At 51.2% G+C, this 17,845-nt stretch overlaps 1 protein-coding gene across 4 annotated transcripts in view; it reads right to left on the reverse strand.

Moving 5' to 3' along the window:
- Window positions 1-1,216: 1,216 nt before the first annotated feature.
- Window positions 1,217-17,845, reverse strand: part of LOC145859164 (FH1/FH2 domain-containing protein 1) — a 232,819-nt gene continuing 216,190 nt past the window's right edge. The window contains exons 5-11 of one of the 4 annotated variants that reach the window (XM_082958030.1): window positions 13,077-13,182; window positions 12,704-12,798; window positions 9,004-9,115; window positions 7,762-7,856; window positions 6,273-6,416; window positions 5,596-6,182; window positions 1,221-3,219 (exon numbers count right to left, since the gene is read on the reverse strand). In XM_082958030.1, coding sequence (XP_082814156.1) covers window positions 1,335-3,219; window positions 5,596-6,182; window positions 6,273-6,416; window positions 7,762-7,856; window positions 9,004-9,115; window positions 12,704-12,798; window positions 13,077-13,182 — 3,024 coding nt within the window. In that variant the 3' untranslated portion in view covers window positions 1,221-1,334. The other 3 variants (XM_082958033.1, XM_082958031.1, XM_082958032.1) reach the window with 3 other exon arrangements.

Consider the following 17,845-nt stretch of genomic DNA (forward strand, 5'->3'; position numbering starts at 1 on the left):
CTAGAGAAAGAGAGAGATCTAGAGAAAGAGAGAGATCTAGAGAAAGAGAGAGATCTAGAGAAAGAGAGAGATCTAGAGAAAGAGAGAGCGAGAAAGAGAGAGCGAGAAAGAGAGAGACCCAGAGAGATCCAGAGAGATCCAGAGAAAGAGAGAGAGAAAGAGAGAGATCCAGAGAAAGAGAGAGATCCAGAGAAAGAGAGAGATCCAGAGAAATAGAGATCCAGAGAGAGAGAGAGAGAGAGAGAGAGAGATCCAGAGAGAGAGAGAGAGAAAGAGATCCAGAGAGAGAGAGATCCAGAGAGAGAGAGATCCAGAGAGAGAAAGATCCAGAGAGAGAGAGAGAGAGAGAGAGATCCAGAGAGAGAGAGATCCAGAGAGAGAGAGAGATCCAGAGAGAGAGATATCCAGAGAGAGAGAGAGATCCAGAGAGAGAGATCCAGAGAGAGAGATATCCAGAGAGAGAGAGAGAGATCCAGAGAGAGAGAGATCCAGAGAGAGAGAGAGAGATTGATCCAGAGAGAGAGAGAGATCCAGAGAGAGAGAGAGATCCAGAGAGAGAGAGATCCAGAGAGAGAGAGATCCAGAGAGAGAGAGATCCAGAGAGAGAGAGAGATCGAGAGAGAGAGAGATCGAGAGAGAGAGAGATCCAGAGAGAGAGAGATCGAGAGAGAGAGAGATCCAGAGAGAGATCGAGAGAGAGATCAAGAGATCCAGAGAGAGAGAGAGATCCAGAGAGAGAGAGAGAGAGAGAGAGAGAGAGATCCAGAGAGAGATCCAGAGAGAGAGAGATCCAGAGAGAGAGAAAGAGAAAGAGAGAGATCTAGAAAGAGAGAGATCTAGAGAAAGAGAGAGCGAGAAAGAGAGAGACCCAGAGAGATCCAGAGAGAGAGAGAGAGATCCAGAGAGAGAGAGAGAGATCCAGAGAGAGAGAGAGATCCAGAGAGAGAGAGATCCAGAGAAAGAGAGAGAGAGAGATCCAGAGAAAGAGAGAGATCCAGAGAAAGAGAGAGAGAGAGATCCAGAGAAAGAGAGAGAGAGAGATCCAGAGAAAGAGAGAGATCCAGAGAAAGAGAGAGCGAGAAAGAGAGAGATCCAGAGAGAGAGAGAGATCCAGAGAGAGAGAGAGAGAGATCCAGAGAGAGAGAAAGAGAGAGATCCAGAGAGAGAGAAAGAGAGAGATCCAAAGAAAGAGAGAGTGAGAAAGAGAGAGATCCAGAGAAAGAGAGAGATCCAGAGAGAGAGAGATCTAGAAAGAGAGAGATCTAGAGAAAGAGAGAGATCTAGAGAAAGAGAGAGATCTAGAGAAAGAGAGAGATCTAGAGAAAGAGAGAGATCTAGAGAAAGAGAGAGCGAGAAAGAGAGAGCGAGAAAGAGAGAGACCCAGAGAGATCCAGAGAGATCCAGAGAAAGAGAGAGAGAAAGAGAGAGATCCAGAGAAAGAGAGAGATCCAGAGAAAGAGAGAGATCCAGAGAAATAGAGATCCAGAGAGAGAGAGAGAGAGAGAGAGAGAGATCCAGAGAGAGAGAGAGAGAAAGAGATCCAGAGAGAGAGAGATCCAGAGAGAGAGAGATCCAGAGAGAGAAAGATCCAGAGAGAGAGAGAGAGAGAGAGAGATCCAGAGAGAGAGAGATCCAGAGAGAGAGAGAGATCCAGAGAGAGAGATATCCAGAGAGAGAGAGAGATCCAGAGAGAGAGATCCAGAGAGAGAGATATCCAGAGAGAGAGAGAGAGATCCAGAGAGAGAGAGATCCAGAGAGAGAGAGAGAGATTGATCCAGAGAGAGAGAGAGATCCAGAGAGAGAGAGAGATCCAGAGAGAGAGAGATCCAGAGAGAGAGAGATCCAGAGAGAGAGAGATCCAGAGAGAGAGAGAGATCGAGAGAGAGAGAGATCGAGAGAGAGAGAGATCCAGAGAGAGAGAGATCGAGAGAGAGAGAGATCCAGAGAGAGATCGAGAGAGAGATCAAGAGATCCAGAGAGAGAGAGAGATCCAGAGAGAGAGAGAGAGAGAGAGAGAGAGAGATCCAGAGAGAGATCCAGAGAGAGAGAGATCCAGAGAGAGAGAAAGAGAAAGAGAGAGATCTAGAAAGAGAGAGATCTAGAGAAAGAGAGAGCGAGAAAGAGAGAGACCCAGAGAGATCCAGAGAGAGAGAGAGAGATCCAGAGAGAGAGAGAGAGATCCAGAGAGAGAGAGAGATCCAGAGAGAGAGAGATCCAGAGAAAGAGAGAGAGAGAGATCCAGAGAAAGAGAGAGATCCAGAGAAAGAGAGAGAGAGAGATCCAGAGAAAGAGAGAGAGAGAGATCCAGAGAAAGAGAGAGATCCAGAGAAAGAGAGAGAGATCCAGAGAAAGAGAGAGAGATCCAGAGAAAGAGAAAGAGAGATCCTGAGAAAGAGAGAGATCCAGAGAAAGAGAAAGAGAGATCCAGAGAAAGAGAGCGATCCAGAGAAAGAGAAAGAGAGAGAGAGATCCAGAGAGAGATCCAGAGAGATCCAGAGAAAGAGATCCAGAGAAAGAGAGAGAGATCCAGAGAAAGAGATCCAGAGAAAGAGAGATCCAGAGAGAGAGAGAGAGATCCAGAGAAAGAGATCCAGAGAAAGAGAGATCCAGAGAGAGAGAGAGAGAGAGATCCAGAGAGAGAGAGAGAGAGAGATCCAGAGAGAGAGAGAGAGAGAGAGAGAGAGAGAGAGAGATCCAGAGAGAGAGAGAGAGAGAGATCCAGAGAGAGAGAGAGATCCAGAGAGAGAGAGAGAGCGATCCAGAGAGAGAGAGAGCGATCCAGAGAGAGAGAGAGAGCGATCCAGAGAGAGAGAGAGACATCCAGAGAAAGAGAGAGAGATCCAGAGAAAGAGAGAGAGATCCAGAGAAAGAGAGAGAGATCCAGAGAAAGAGAGAGATCCAGAGAGAGAGATCCAGAGAGAGAGAGAGAGAGAGAGAGAGAGAGATCCAGAGAGAGAGATCCAGAGAGAGAGAGAGAGAGAGAGAGAGAGAGAGATCCAGAGAGAGAGAGAGAGATCCAGAGAAAGAGAGATCCAGAGAGAGATCCAGAGAAAGAGAGAGATCCAGAGAGAGAGAGTGATGGAGGTGTAGTCAGACCTGCTTGCTGCTGGAGAGGCAGAAGGAGCAGGTTCCTCAGAGATGGAACCAGCCTTGTTAAAGAGCCGTGACCTCCTACTGATCCCCAAGGCGGACATGTGGTGACTGAGGAATGATCGCCCCCTAGTGGTACAGCCAGGACAGGACCAGGGAGAGAGAGGACAGGGGTAACAACCATGGTTTCATCACGGCTGCTTATCAGATGGTACCCTATTACCTATATAGTGCACTACTTTTGATCAGGGCACTATATAGGGAACAGTGTGCCATAGGGCTCTGGTCTAAAGTAGGGCACTATATAGGGAATAGGGTACCATATATTTCAGACACCGAGAAAAGGGTTAACACCAAATGAGAAACCAAGGAGGCAGACAGACCCACAACACCAGGCAGACAGACAGACAGGCTAGAGGACAGAGAACAGCAGCAACAGAACGTAGATGCACAATGGAGACGCTAAAAAAGAGACAAGTATTTAGGAGAAAGGCAACATGTTGATTTACTACGCTCCTGATTCCAAACAGGGCACTGCTTCAGTACGGACACGTAAACGCTGGACAGTGAAGAACACGTTCTCTAAATTCACAGAACAAACATCAGCTGAATAAAGCTGTTCATTTATCTGCACAAACAGCGCATGGAAGCACATTCACCCAATCAGCCCACTACAGCAACAAAACAGGCATACATAAAGTACTAGAGAAGCCACGACAACATGCTGGTGTACGGCCTGCAGGTCAACCTACCATGACAACATGCTGGTGCACGGCCTGCAGGTCAACCTACCATGACAACATGCTGGTGTACGGCCTGCAGGTCAACATGCTGGTGCACGGCCTGCAGGTCAACCTACCATGACAACATGCTGGTGTACGGCCTGCAGGTCAACCTACCATGACAACATGCTGGTGTACGGCCTGCAGGTCAACCTACCATGACAACATGCTGGTGTACGGCCTGCAGGTCAACCTACCATGACAACATGCTGGTACATGGCCTGCAGGTCAACCTACCGTGACAACATGCTGGTGTACGGCCTGCAGGTCAACCTACCATGACAACATGCTGGTGTACGGCCTGCAGGTCAACCTACCATGACAACATGCTGGTGTACGGCCTGCAGGTCAACCTACCATGACAACATGCTGGTGCACGGCCTGCAGGTCAACCTACCATGACCATTAGCTGATGAGATCAACTGGGTAAATAATGTGACAATTCACACGGTTTTGCTGCGCATGCACACACACAGACACACAGACACACACAGACACACACACACACAGACACACACACACAGAGATACAGAGACATACACATAGATACACACAGAGATACAGAGACACACACAGAGATACAGAGACACACACAGAGACACACACACACACACAGAGATACACACAGAGATAGAGACATACACACACACACACACACACACACACACACACACACACACACACACACACACACACACACACACACACACACACACACAGAGACACACACAGAGACACACACACACACGCAGACACACACACACCCAGACACACAGAGATACAGAGACATACACATAGATACACACAGAGACAGACACACACAGAGACAGACACACACAGAGACAGACACACACAGAGACAGACACACACAGAGACAGACACACACAGAGACAGACACACAGAGACACACAAATTGATGGGGACTAGCTGATTACAGTAAATCTAACTCCACTAGCTGGGTCCACATTGTGACTGTCATCATCACTACAGTATAGTCTGAACCACAGGATAGGTAACACTGGTGAGGGACAGACAGCTGCCTTTGGCCTGATGCTCCATAACTATACTGCCTCCTAGAGGAAGGGAAGCCACAGTGCCATCTAAAAACACAACATACAATTACTGAAATCAAAATGACTGGCTAGAGGCTTTAACAGTGAACTATGAGGACTGGCTAGAGGCTTTAAGAGTGAACTATGAGGACTGACTAGAGGCTTTAACAGTGAACTATGAGGACTGACTAGAGGCTTTAACAGTGAACTATGAGGACTGACTAGAGGCTTTAACAGTGAACTATGAGGACTGACTAGAGGCTTTAACAGTGAACTATGAGGACTGACTAGAGGCTTTAACAGTGAACTATGAGGACTGACTAGAGGCTTTAACAGTGAACTATGAGGACTGGCTAGAGGCTTTAACAGTGAACTATGAGGACTGGCTAGAGGCTAGAGGCTTTAATAGTGAACTATGAGAACTGACTAGAGGCTAGAGGCTTTAATAGTGAACTATGAGAACTGACTAGAGGCTAGAGGCTTTAACAGTGAACTATGAGGACTGGCTAGAGGCTTTAACAGTGAACTATGTCAAGCCCATGCACAGGGAGCAACACGCGCTGACACACAGAGACGCACACAGAGACGCACACAGAGACGCACACAGAGACGCACACAGAGACGCACACAGAGACGCACACAGGTCTGTTGGTTAGTTCCACAACACTTACAGGTTGGCGGTTGCCTTGGGCTCCTGTTCAGTGGGAGACGGGGAAGCTGCAGTACCGTTGGTCACCTCAGGGGGCGGTAGAGGAGAGGACCTCTGAGAACCAGAGTCTGATGGGCTGGAGGTTGGGGTGAGGGGTGAGGAGCTATGGGAGGGGGAGGAGGAGGGGAGAGGGGAGGTGGTCCTACTCAGCCCTGCTGTAGGACTGTTGGAAGGTGAGGAGGAGGAGGGTGAGAAAGGAGAGGTGGTGGAAGGGGAGAGAGTGGAGGAGGAGGTGGGAGAGAAAGGAGAGGAGGTGGAAGGGGAGAGAGTGGACGAGGTGGGAGAGAAAGGAGAGGAGGTGGAAGGGGAGAGAGGAGTAGAGGAGGAGGAGGAGAGAGAGATAGTGTTGGATGTAGTAGGGGAGGAGGAGGAGGAGAGAGCGATAGTGTTGGATGTAGTAGGGGAGGAAGAGGAGAGGATGTCGGGGAGGTTCTGAGCTGAAGATCTCCTGTTCCTCCTGCCCTCCTGTTCGCTGGCTGTCACCTTCCTCCTCTCCTTCCTGATGTGAGGTGCAGCATCCATCTCTCCGTCCTCGTGCCTCAGAGCCCTCTATACACGACAGAGGAACCTCCAGTTTAGTAAAAGAGGAAGGAGGGAGAGGAGGAGGAAGACGTGTGTGAACGTCTGTGTGTGTGTTACCTCATATATGGTGAACTGTTGTTTCAGGTCTGGCTCAGTGACCTTGCTGCTCATGTGTTTGTGCATAATGTGTTCCATCCCTTGCTGTTCCAGACAATCGGTCACGTCATAGAACGAGTCCTGGTCCGGGAGGGACGCAAGGGTCTGGGTTCAGACAGAGTTAATTAAACAATCAGTCGATCAATCAGCCAGGGTCTGGGTTCACACACACAGAGAGAGAGAGAGAGAGAGAGACAGAGACAGAGAGAGACAGAGACAGACAGAGAGAGACAGAGAGAGAGACAGAGAGAGACAGAGAAAGAGACAGAGAGAGAGAGAGAGAGAGAGAGAGAGAGAGAGACAGAGACAGAGAGAGAGAGAGACAGAGACAGAGACAGAGACAGAGAGAGAGAGAGAGAGAGAGAGAGAGAGACAGAGACAGAGACAGAGAGACAGAGAGAGAGACAGAGAGAGAGAGACAGAGAGAGAGAGAGAGAGACAGAGAGAGAGAGAGACAGAGACAGAGACAGAGAGAGAGAGAGAGAGAGAGCGAAAGAGAGAGCGAGAGAGAGCGACACAGAGAGACAGAGAGAGACACACACAGAGAGACAGAGAGAGACACACAGAGGGAGAGAGATGGCAAGAGAGAGAGAAAAAGACAGAGAGAGAAAGAGAGAGAAAGAGAGAGACAGAGAGAGAGAGAGAGAGAGAGATCCTCATGTACATACAATGAGTTTCTACATTATTTGGTGGTTATTACTTTATTCATTGCAACTAGACCTTAACAGTCTAACCTTGTTGATGAGGTTCATGGTTGAGGTGAACAGCTCAGTCTAACCTTGTTGATGAGGTTCATGGTTCAGGTGAACAGCTCAGTCTAACCTTGTTGATGAGGTTCATGGTTCAGGTGAACAGCTCAGTCTAACCTTGTTGATGAGGTTCATGGTTCAGGTGAACAGCTCAGTCTAACCTTGTTGATGAGGTTCATGGTTCAGGTGAACAGCTCAGTCTAACCTTGTTGATGAGGTTCATGGTTCAGGTGAACAGCTCAGTCTAACCTTGTTGATGAGGTTCATGGTTCAGGTGAACAGCTCAGTCTAACCTTGTTGATGAGGTTCATGGTTCAGGTGAACAGCTCAGTCTCACTAACCTTGTTGATGAGGTTCATGGTTCAGGTGAACAGCTCAGTCTAACCTTGTTGATGAGGTTCATGGTTCAGGTGAACAGCTCAGTCTAACCTTGTTGATGAGGTTCACGGTTAAGATGAACAGCTCAGTCTCACTAACCTTGTTGATGAGGTTCATGGTTAAGATGAACAGCTCAGTCTCACTAACCTTGTTGATGAGGTTCATGGTTCAGGTGAACAGCTCAGTCTAACCTTGTTGATGAGGTTCATGGTTCAGGTGAAGAGCTCAGTCTAACCTTGTTGATGAGGTTCATGGTTCAGGTGAAGAGCTCAGTCTAACCTTGTTGATGAGGTTCATGGTTCAGGTGAATAGCTCAGTCTCACCTTGTTGATGAGGTTCATGGTTAAGATGAACAGCTCGGTGTCTGTGCCATTCTTCTCCTCCAGGATCTCTGTCAGGTATGACCACGGCTTCACACCTGTAGATACAGAGAGTTAGATTAGTCATGTACACACACACACACACACACACACTTGACTTGCAGTTAGATACGCCCGTCGCTGGACATTAGACCGGTGGAAATCTGTCCTTTGGTCTGATGAGTACAAATTTGTGATTTTTTGGTTCCAACCGCCGTGTCTTTGTGAGACGCGCTGTGGGTGAACGAATGATCTCTGCATGTGTGGTTCCCACCGTGAAGCATGGAGGAGGAGTGATGGTGTTGGGGTGCTTTGCTGGTGACACTGTCTGTGATTTATTTAGAATTCAAGGCCCACTTAACCAGCATGGCCACCACAGCATTCTGCAGTGATACGCCATCCCATCTGGTTTGGACTTAGTGGGACTATCATTTGTTTTTCAACAAGACAATGACCCAAAACACACCTCCAGGCTGTGTAAGAGCTACTTGACCAAGAAGGAGAGTGATGGAGTGCTGCATCAGATGACCTGGCCTCCACAATCACACGACCTCAACCAAATTGTGATGGTTTGGGATGAGTTGGACCGGAGAGTGAAAGAACAGCAGCCAACAAGTGCTCAGCATATGTGGGAACTCTTTCAAGACTGTTAGAAAAGCATTCCAGGTGAAGCTGGTTGAGAGAATGCCAAGAGTGTGCACAGCTGTCATCAAGGCAAAGGGTGGCTACTTTGAAGAATCTCAAATATAAAATATATTTTGATTTTTTTTAACACTTTTTTTTGTTTACTACATGATCCATATGTGTTATTTCCTAGTTTTGATGTCTTCTTTATTATTATACAAATGTAGAAAATATATATTTCTTTTAAATAAAAGAAAAAACCTTTGAATGAGTAGATGTAGTAAACCTTTTGACCGGTAGTGTACTCACACACTCAGTCTAACAAAGTCCAGTTGATAACCTGTCTTTTTAACAGACCTCTCTAATCTCAGTTTATTCATCGGTACACCGTTTACAGCCGGTATAAAATGGTGCAGTGAAATGCTCCTTCAGCAGTGTAGTGCAACAGCACTGTGTGTGTGTGTGTGTGTGTGTGTGTGTGTGTGTGTGTGTGTGTGTGTGTGTGTGTGTGTGTGTGTGTGTGTGTGTGTGTGTGTGTGTGTGTGTGTGTGTGTGTGTGTGTGTGTGTGTGTGTGTGTGTACCTCTCTTGCCATCCACAGTGTTGACAGCCTGGATGAGTAGAGGACTGTTCAATTCTGTGTACTCTACAAACACTATCAGAAGCTTCAGAGCTGTCTTCACCACCAGACGAGACTGAGAGAGAGAGAGAGAGAGAGAGAGAGAGACAGAGACAGAGACAGAGACAGAGACAGAGAGAGAGAGAGAGAGAGAGAGAGAGAGAGAGAGATAGGAGGGAGAGAGAGAGAGATAGGAGGGAGAGAGAGAGAGATAGGAGGGAGAGAGAGATAGGAGGGAGAGAGGGATGTAGAGGGAGGAGGGAGAGAGAGAGAGGAGGGAGAGAGAGGAGGGAGAGAGGAGGGAGAGAGGGAGAGGAGGGAGAGAGAGAAGGGAGAGAGAGGAGGGAGAGAGAGAGGAGGGAGAAAGAGAGAGGAGGGAGAGAGAGGGATGTAGAGGGAGGAGGGAGAGAGCAGAGAGATAGTGTCAGTTAGACATTTTCTCCACAAGGTGGCGATATTACACCTCAAATAAACAACATTTCCCATTGAACCCAGAGCAAAGAATGTAGTACAGTACAGTGTCTTGCACCCCTTCACTACAGTACAGTGTCTTGCACCCCTTCACTACAGTACAGTGTCTTGCACCCCTTCACTACAGTATAGTGTCTTGAACCTCTTCACTACAGTATAGTGTCTTGCACCTCTTCACTACAGTATAGTGTCTTGCACCACTTCACTACAGTATAGTGTCTTGAACCCCTTCACTACAGTATAGTGTCTTGAACCCCTTCACTACAGTATAGTGTCTTGAACCCCTTCACTACAGTATAGTGTCTTGAACCCCTTCACTACAGTATAGTGTCTTGAACCTCTTCTCCATCTCTACAGTAACAATCTTGATTCTAACACAGTCTTATGCAACAATAGTTTCACACCATATTCTAGTTTCACACCCTGTCCTGTCTGTCACATCTCATTGGCTGTTCTCACTTCCCTGTTAAAAAGGAGTTCTGAAATCTGAGCTGCAAGGTGTTTGATTTAATAAAAAACATTTATTTGGGCAAAAGACTTCCTGAGAGACACTAGTGTTTAAGTCTCTTACAGACATAAATTCATGATATAGCACATGCAACCAGGATTGGGATCAATTCCTTTAAAATTACAGTCATTTCAGGATATTTTTCACTATATGCGCTCGGCCATTCTTTGAACGGTAGTTTTTTGTGAACAGTGATTGAGTTATATAATTTGTCTAAATGATGACTATCCAATCTAATCACATTACGGACAGTAGACTGTCCCTCTCTCTCACGTTACGGACAGTAGACTGTCCCTCTCTTTCTCGTTACGGTCAGCAGACTGTCTCTCTCACGTTACGGACAGCAGACCGTCTCTCTCTCTCTCACGTTACGGACAGCAGACCGTCTCTCTCTCTCTCACGTTACGGACAGCAGACCGTCCCTCTCTCTCTCACGTTATGGACAGCAGACCGTCCCTCTCTCTCTCACGTTACGGACAGCAGACCGTCCCTCTCTCTCTCACGCGTTACGGCCAGACCCTCTCTCTCTCACGCGTTACGGACAGCAGACCGTCCCCATCTCATGCGTTACGGACAGCAGACCGTCCCCGTCTCATGCGTTACGGACAGCAGACCGTCCCCGTCTCATGCTTTACGGACAGCAGACCGACCGACCGACCGACCGACCGACCGACCGACCGACCGCCTCGCGCGTTACGGACAGCAGACCGTCCCCGTCTCATGCGTTACGGACAGCAGACCGACCGACCGACCGACCGACCGACCGACCGACCGACCGACCGCCTCGCGCGTTACGGACAGCAGACCGTCCCCCTCTCGCGCGTTACGGACCGACCGACCGACCGCCTCGCGCGTTACGGACAGCAGACCGACCCACCGCCTCGCGCGTTGCGGACCGACCGACCGACCGCCTCGCGCGTTACGGACGACCGACCGACCGCCTCGCGCGTTGCAGACCGACCGACCGCCTCGCGCGTTACGGACAGCAGACCGACCGACCGCCTCGCGCGTTACGGACAGCCGACTGACCGCCTCGCGTGTTACGGACAGCCGACCGACCGACCGCCTCGCGCTTTACGGACAGCCGACCGACCGCCTCGCGCGTTACGGACAGCAGACCGACCGACCGACCGCCTCGCGCGTTACGGACAGCCAGCCGACCGACCGCCTCGCACGTTTACGGACAGCAGACCGACCGCCTCGCGCGTTACGGACAGCAGACCGACCGCCTCGCGCGTTACGGACAGCCGACCGACCGACCGCCTCGCGCGTTACGGACAGCCGACCGACCGCCTCGCGCGTTACGGACAGCAGACCGACCGCCTCGCGCGTTACGGACAGCAGACCGACCGCCTCGCGCGTTACGGATAGCTAGCAGGCCGACCGACCGACCGACCGACCGACCGACCGACCGACCGCCTCGCGCGTTACGGACAGCAGACCGACCGACCGCCTCGCGCGTTACGGACAGCAGACCGACCGACCGCCTCGCGCGTTACGGACAGCAGACCGACCGACCGCCTCGCGCGTTACGGACAGCAGACCGACCGACCGCCTCGCGCGTTACGGACAGCAGACCGACCGACCGCCTCGCGCGTTACGGACAGCAGACCGACCGACCGCCTCGCGCGTTACGGACAGCAGACCGACCGACCGCCTCGCGCGTTACGGACAGCAGACCGACCGACCGACCGCCTCGCGCGTTACGGACAGCAGACCGACCGACCGACCGCCTCGCGCGTTACGGACAGCAGACAGACCGACCGACCGCCTCGCGCGTTACGGACAGCCAGCCGACCGACCGCCTCGCGCGTTACGGACAGCCGACCGACCGCCTCGCGCGTTACGGACAGCCGACCGACCGACCGCCCGCCTCGCGCGTTACGGACAGCCGACCGACCGCCTCGCGCGTTACGGACAGCCGACCGACCGCCTCGCGCGTTACGGACAGCCGACCGACCGCCTCGCGCGTTACGGACAGCCGACCGATCGACCGCCTCGCGCGTTACGGACAGCAGACCGACCGCCTCGCGCCTTACGGACAGCAGACCGACCGACCGACCGCCTCGCGCGTTACGGACAGCCGACCGACCGCCTCGCACGTTACGGACAGCCGACCGACCGCCTCGCGCGTTACGGACAGCCGACCGACCGCCTCGCGCGTTACGGACAACCGACCGACCGCCTCGCGCGTTACGGACAACCGACCGACCGACCGCCTCGCGTGTTACGGACAGCCGGGTTGACCGACCGCCTCGCGCGTTACGGACAGCAGACCGACCGACCGCGTTACGGACAGCAGACCGACCGACCGACCGCCCGCCTCGCGCTTTACGGACAGCCGACCGACCGCCTCGCGCGTTACGGACAGCAGACCGACCGCCTCGCGCGTTACGGACAGCAGACCGACCGACCGACCGCCTCGCGCGTTACGGACAGCAGACCGACCGACCGCCTTGCGCCTTACGGACAGCAGACCGACCAACCGGACAGTAGACTCTCACACAAGTCTGCAAATACGATGATGCTTTGAAGGCTTTATTTATTAAAGTGCATTTTAAAAATGGTGAAAATGAGTTTACCCCAAACTAGAAACTCACGCGCCGTCTATGATTCAGGGCCAGTGAATGGTGTGTGTGTGTGTGTGTACACTGCGGTCACGTCTCCACGGTAGGTAATACTCACCAGGCTGCCACTGAGAGTGTAGAGCCACTGAACAGTGTCATTGTGGTCGATCACACCGTTCATCCCATCTACAAACAGCATGATCTGACTGAGGGCTGAAACACAAAGATCAGACTGAGACACAAAGATCAGACTGCGACACAAAGATCAGACTGCGACACAAAGATCAGACTGCGACACAAAGATCAGACTGAGACACAAAGATCAGACTGAGACACAAAGATCAGACTGAGACACAAAGATCAGACTGAACAAGGCCGTTAACCCACTGTTCCTAGGCCGTCATTGTAAATAAGAATTTGTTCTTAACTGACTTGCCTAGTTAAATAAAAAGGTTAAATAAAATTAAAATGATTGTCGAGATCGTACTCACCTCGGAGAATGTAGTTCTGGTAGTTGTGGTCTGCCTCCACTCCAACCTTGATGAAACACATCAAGCCTTCTGAATTCACAAACTCTGGCACCAGGTCTTTATCGTCCTACAACACAAATCCCACAGCAGATTGTTAAGAGAGGATACCACGGCATAGAAAGCCTGCATCAGCCTCAGCTTAGACCCCAAAACAGACAGTTATGTTCGCCGCACACTAGAGGAGAGTGTTGCAACCGAGGACAGACGATTTTTTTTACACGCTACGCGCTTCAGCACTCAGCGGTCCCATTCTGTGAGCTTGTGTGACCTACCGCTTTGCGGCTGAGCCGTTGTTGCTCCTAGACATTTCCACTTCACAATAACAGCTCTTACAGTTGACCGGGGCAGCTCTAGCAGGGAAGATATTTGACAAAACTGACTTGTTGGAAAGGTGGCATCCTATGACGGTGCCATGTTGAAAATCACTGAGCTCTTCAGTATGGGCCATTCTACTGCCAATGTTTGTCTATGGAGATTGCATGGCTGTGTGCTCAATTTTCTACACCTGTCAGCAACGGGTTTGGCTGTATTAGCCGAATCCAAAGGGGTGTCCACATACTTTTGTATATATAGTGTATTTGTATTTTATATATACAAAAGTATCTCAAAATCATTGTCATGTAGTTAATCAAAACTCTATCCAAAATGTAAAATGACAAACCTAAAAAGTAACTTCTGTTACCATTTGGCAACTATGTAAAAACAGCCTCCATAAATCCAACAGATTAAAACATCGCATCCTGCAGGTAGAAAATATCCTGATAAAAAAAAAACACATGGCCTTACTGCAACGAACTTGAAACATTGTATCAACTATTAACTAAAAATGCGTTCAGCATGAAGCTCTCACCATGAAATTGGCAACATTGTATCAAATATCCTGGTCCCTCAGAGTTCCCCCTGCCCTGCCCAGCGAGTTCCCCCTGCCCTGCCCAGCGAGTTCCCCCCGCCCTGCCCAGCGAATTCCCCCCGCAGTGCCCAGCGAGTTCCCCCCGCCCTGCCCAGCGAGTTCCCCCCGCCCAGCCCAGCGAGTTCCCCCTGCTCTGCCCAGCGAGTTCCCCCTGCTCTGCCCAGCGAGTTCCCCCTGCTCTGCCCAGCGAGTTCCCCCTGCTCTGCCCAGCGAGTTCCCCCGGCCCTGCCCAGCGAGTTCCCCCTGCCCTGCCCAGCGAGTTTCCCCCCGCCCAGCGAGTTCCCCCCGCCCGGCGAGTTCCCCCCGCCCGGCCCGGCGAGTTCCCCCCGCCCGGCCCGGCGAGTTCCCCCGGCCCGGCGAGTTCCCCCGGCCCGGCGAGTTCCCCCGGCCCGGTGAGTTCCCCCGGCCCGGTGAGTTCCCCCGGCCCAGTGAGTTCCCCCCGCCCAGTGAGTTCCTGGTCCCTCAGAGTTCCACCCGCCCAGTGAGTTCCCCTGCCCCCCGCCCAGTGAGGTTCCCCCCGCCCAGTGAGTTCCCCGGCCCCCTGCCCAGTGAGTTCCCCCTGCCCTGCCCAGCGAGTTCCCCCTGCCCTGCGAGTTCCCCCCGCCCTGCCCAGTGAGTTCCCCCCGCCCTGCCCAGTGAGTTCCCCCCGCCCAGCCCAGTGAGTTCCCCCCGCCCAGCCCAGTGAGTTCCCCCCGCCCCAGTGAGTTCCCCCCGCCCAGTGAGTTCCCCCCTGCCCAGCGAGTTCCCCCCTGCCCTGCCCAGCGAGTTCCCCCTGCCCTGCCCAGCGAGTTCCCCCTGCCCTGCCAAGGGAGTTCCCCCCGCCCTGCGAGTTCCCCCCCGCCCTGCCCAGCGAGTTCCCCCCGCCCTGCCCAGTGAGTTCCCCCGGCCCGGCCCAGGGAGTTCCCCCGGCCCAGTGAGTTCCCCCCGCCCAGTGAGTTCCCCCCGCCCAGTGAGTTCCTGGTCTCTCAGAGTTCCCCCCGCCCAGTGAGTTCCCCTGCCCCCTGCCCAGTGAGTTCCCCCTGCCCAGTGAGTTCCCCTGCCCCCTGCCCAGTGAGTTCCCCCTGCCCAGTGAGTTCCCCCTGCCCCCTGCCCAGTGAGTTCCCCTGCCCCCTGCCCAGTGAGTTCCCCTGCCCCCTGCCCAGTGAGTTCCCCCTGCCCAGTGAGTTCCCCCTGCCCAGTGAGTTCCCCCTGCCCAGTGAGTTCCCCCTGCCCAGTGAGCTGGGGACAGACCCAGCTGGAGACTATTTGATCACGGTGATAAGAAACAGTGCTTGACTTTGGCAGGAGCTCACCGGAGCCGAGTACCGGCACCTCAAAAAAATATTCCAACTGCTTGATCTCCTGTTCCTCTTGTAGAATACTAGCTCAGAAAGTATTTCCTGCATCTAAATATAAAAACAATACTGGCACCCGCAAAAAATGAGTACTGGTAACCTATTTCAGTCCAAGCCAAGCACTGATAAGAAGTAGTCAGTTATGTCCTTATTTCATGATGTTTCCACAGGATCAGAGCATTTACATATTTCCCTTTTCACGCTGCTGAGTGGTTATGGAAAAGGGAGACGGCTGGAACGATTTTTCAAAAATACATTGTAAGGAACTATTGTTATTCTCAACGGATGTAAAAAAAATTCAAAAATAAAAATTAAAAACTGGTTGCTTGTTGTTTTTGGAGGTGAAGAAAACGTTCCTTTGAGAAGCTCCACAAATCATTAGTAGTGGTATTATCACAGCCACATTAGCACGCAGGCCAAGGTAGCCTACAGGCCTACCTCTATGCCTAATAAAGCGCAGGTCCTAACGCCCTCGATCACACCGACATTGCATTTTTGGGGTACAACAGAAGTACATAACATTTCCAATGGAAAGCTGCGTTTTGTCTAGCAGCAATGCGTTGTAGAGGCCGTTGCAGTAGGTTCTGTGTGGTTGTTCATAACGGTGGATTTATCTGGTAGCAAGGGAAGGTGAACGTTGAGCTGTTATTGGACACGTATCCAGATGCTGCTGCAATGGCGCCCGTCGGTGTGATCGAAGGCGTTACTCAACATTGACAGGAGAGCTCCAAACAAAAAAGACAATGACTACATTGACAGAACTCGTAAACGGAATGAAATAAACCAACAACAAAAAAAAAACGTGTTTCTCACAAGTGTAACATAGGTTGTGCGCTCTGCAAACAAAGTGTCCACACCGACAATGACAACAGTAAAAGACAGGAATAATAATAACAATAATAATAAATTGAATGCATTAACAGAAATGACCATAACCAAACAAACATTGTAGATGAGTAATGATGGTACTGGAACGGGTAACGTACCACTGGCGGGAGAGAGAACATTCTGGTGAGAGAAGTGCATTGTGGTTTGTAAATTGGGGTATTGTGTCTAGTCCAGAGACACTGAATTCAGGCTGTAACACAGCAACATGTCAAGGGGTGTGAATACTTTCTGAAGGCTCCTGTATCCGTGTCTTTAGGAGGGATAAAGCAGAAGTCACATTTCAGTTGAACCTTGTGATCTGTATCTTAGAGAGAACTACCACCTCGAGATGTTCTCTTAGAGAGAAGTACCACCTGTCTGATCGTTACTACTGTGGGGACGACGTCACTGACAATGATCACTAGCCACTATATCTTATTTTTATTTATTTATTTCAACTTTATTTAACCAGGTAGGCTAGTTGAGAACAAGTTCTCATTTACAACTGCGACCTGGCCAAGATAAAGCAAAGCAGTGAGACACAAACAACACAGAGTTACACATGGAGTAAACAAAACATACAGTCAATAAAACAAAAAGTCTATATACAGTGAGTGCAAATTAGGTAAAATAAGGGAATTAAGGAAATAAATAGGCCATGGTGGCAAAGTAATTACAGTATGATTAAACACTGGAATGGTAAATGTTGATGTAGATGTTCTCTTAGAGAGAAGTACCACCTGCTGTCTGATCGTTACTACTGTTGGTCGTCCCAAATGGCACCCCATTCCCTATTTAGTGCACTACTTTTGACAACAGCCTTACACACAACCCTATTGGGGGACACGCCCTGTACATTTACGTCAACTTGAGTTATCAACCCTTCATCTCTCAAATGATTACAATGAAGTCTCTGGCATGACTGGTATGTGCTCGCTCTCCCCCTCTCCCCTTCGACCCCACCTCTCTCTCTCTGTCTCTCCCCCTCTCCCCTTCGACCCCCCCCCCTCTCCCCCTCTTCCTCTCTCCCCCTCTCCCTCCCCTCTCTCTCTCCCTCTTCCTCTCTCCCCCTCTACCCCATCTCTCTCTCCCTCTTCCTCTCTCCCCCTCTCCCCTTCTACCCCCCCATCTCTCTCTCCCTCTCTCCCCCTCTACCCCCCTTATACCCCCCCTCTCTCCCCCCTTCTACCCCATCTCTCCCTCTTCCTCTCTCCCCATCTCCCCCCCTCTCTCCCCCCTTCTACCCCCCCTCTCTCTCTCTCTCTCCTTCTACCCCCCCTCTCTCTCCCTCTCTCCCCTTCTACCCCCCCACCCCCCTCTCTCTCCCTCTTCCTCTCTCCCCTTCGACCCCCCCTCTCTCTCCCCCTCTCTCTCCTCCCCTTCTACCTCCCTCTCTCTCTCCCTCTACCTCTCTTCCCCACCTCTCTCTCCCTCTCCCTCTACCTCTCTCTCCCCCGTCTCCATTCTTCCTTGTTCCTCTGTTCCAGTCCAGTCAAACACAGAGTAGAGCTATTTCCACTGGCCATGTTGGCACCAGCTCACTGAGAGAGGAGGGTGGATGTGATATGGAGAGAATCAGCCCATGTTTAATAAACGGTGGGTGGGACTCAGTAATGTCT

The sequence above is a fragment of the Salmo salar genome, chromosome 11 (genome assembly GCF_965601325.2).
Source record: "Salmo salar chromosome 11, fSalSal1, whole genome shotgun sequence".
Classification (NCBI taxonomy): Eukaryota; Metazoa; Chordata; class Actinopteri; order Salmoniformes; family Salmonidae; genus Salmo; species Salmo salar.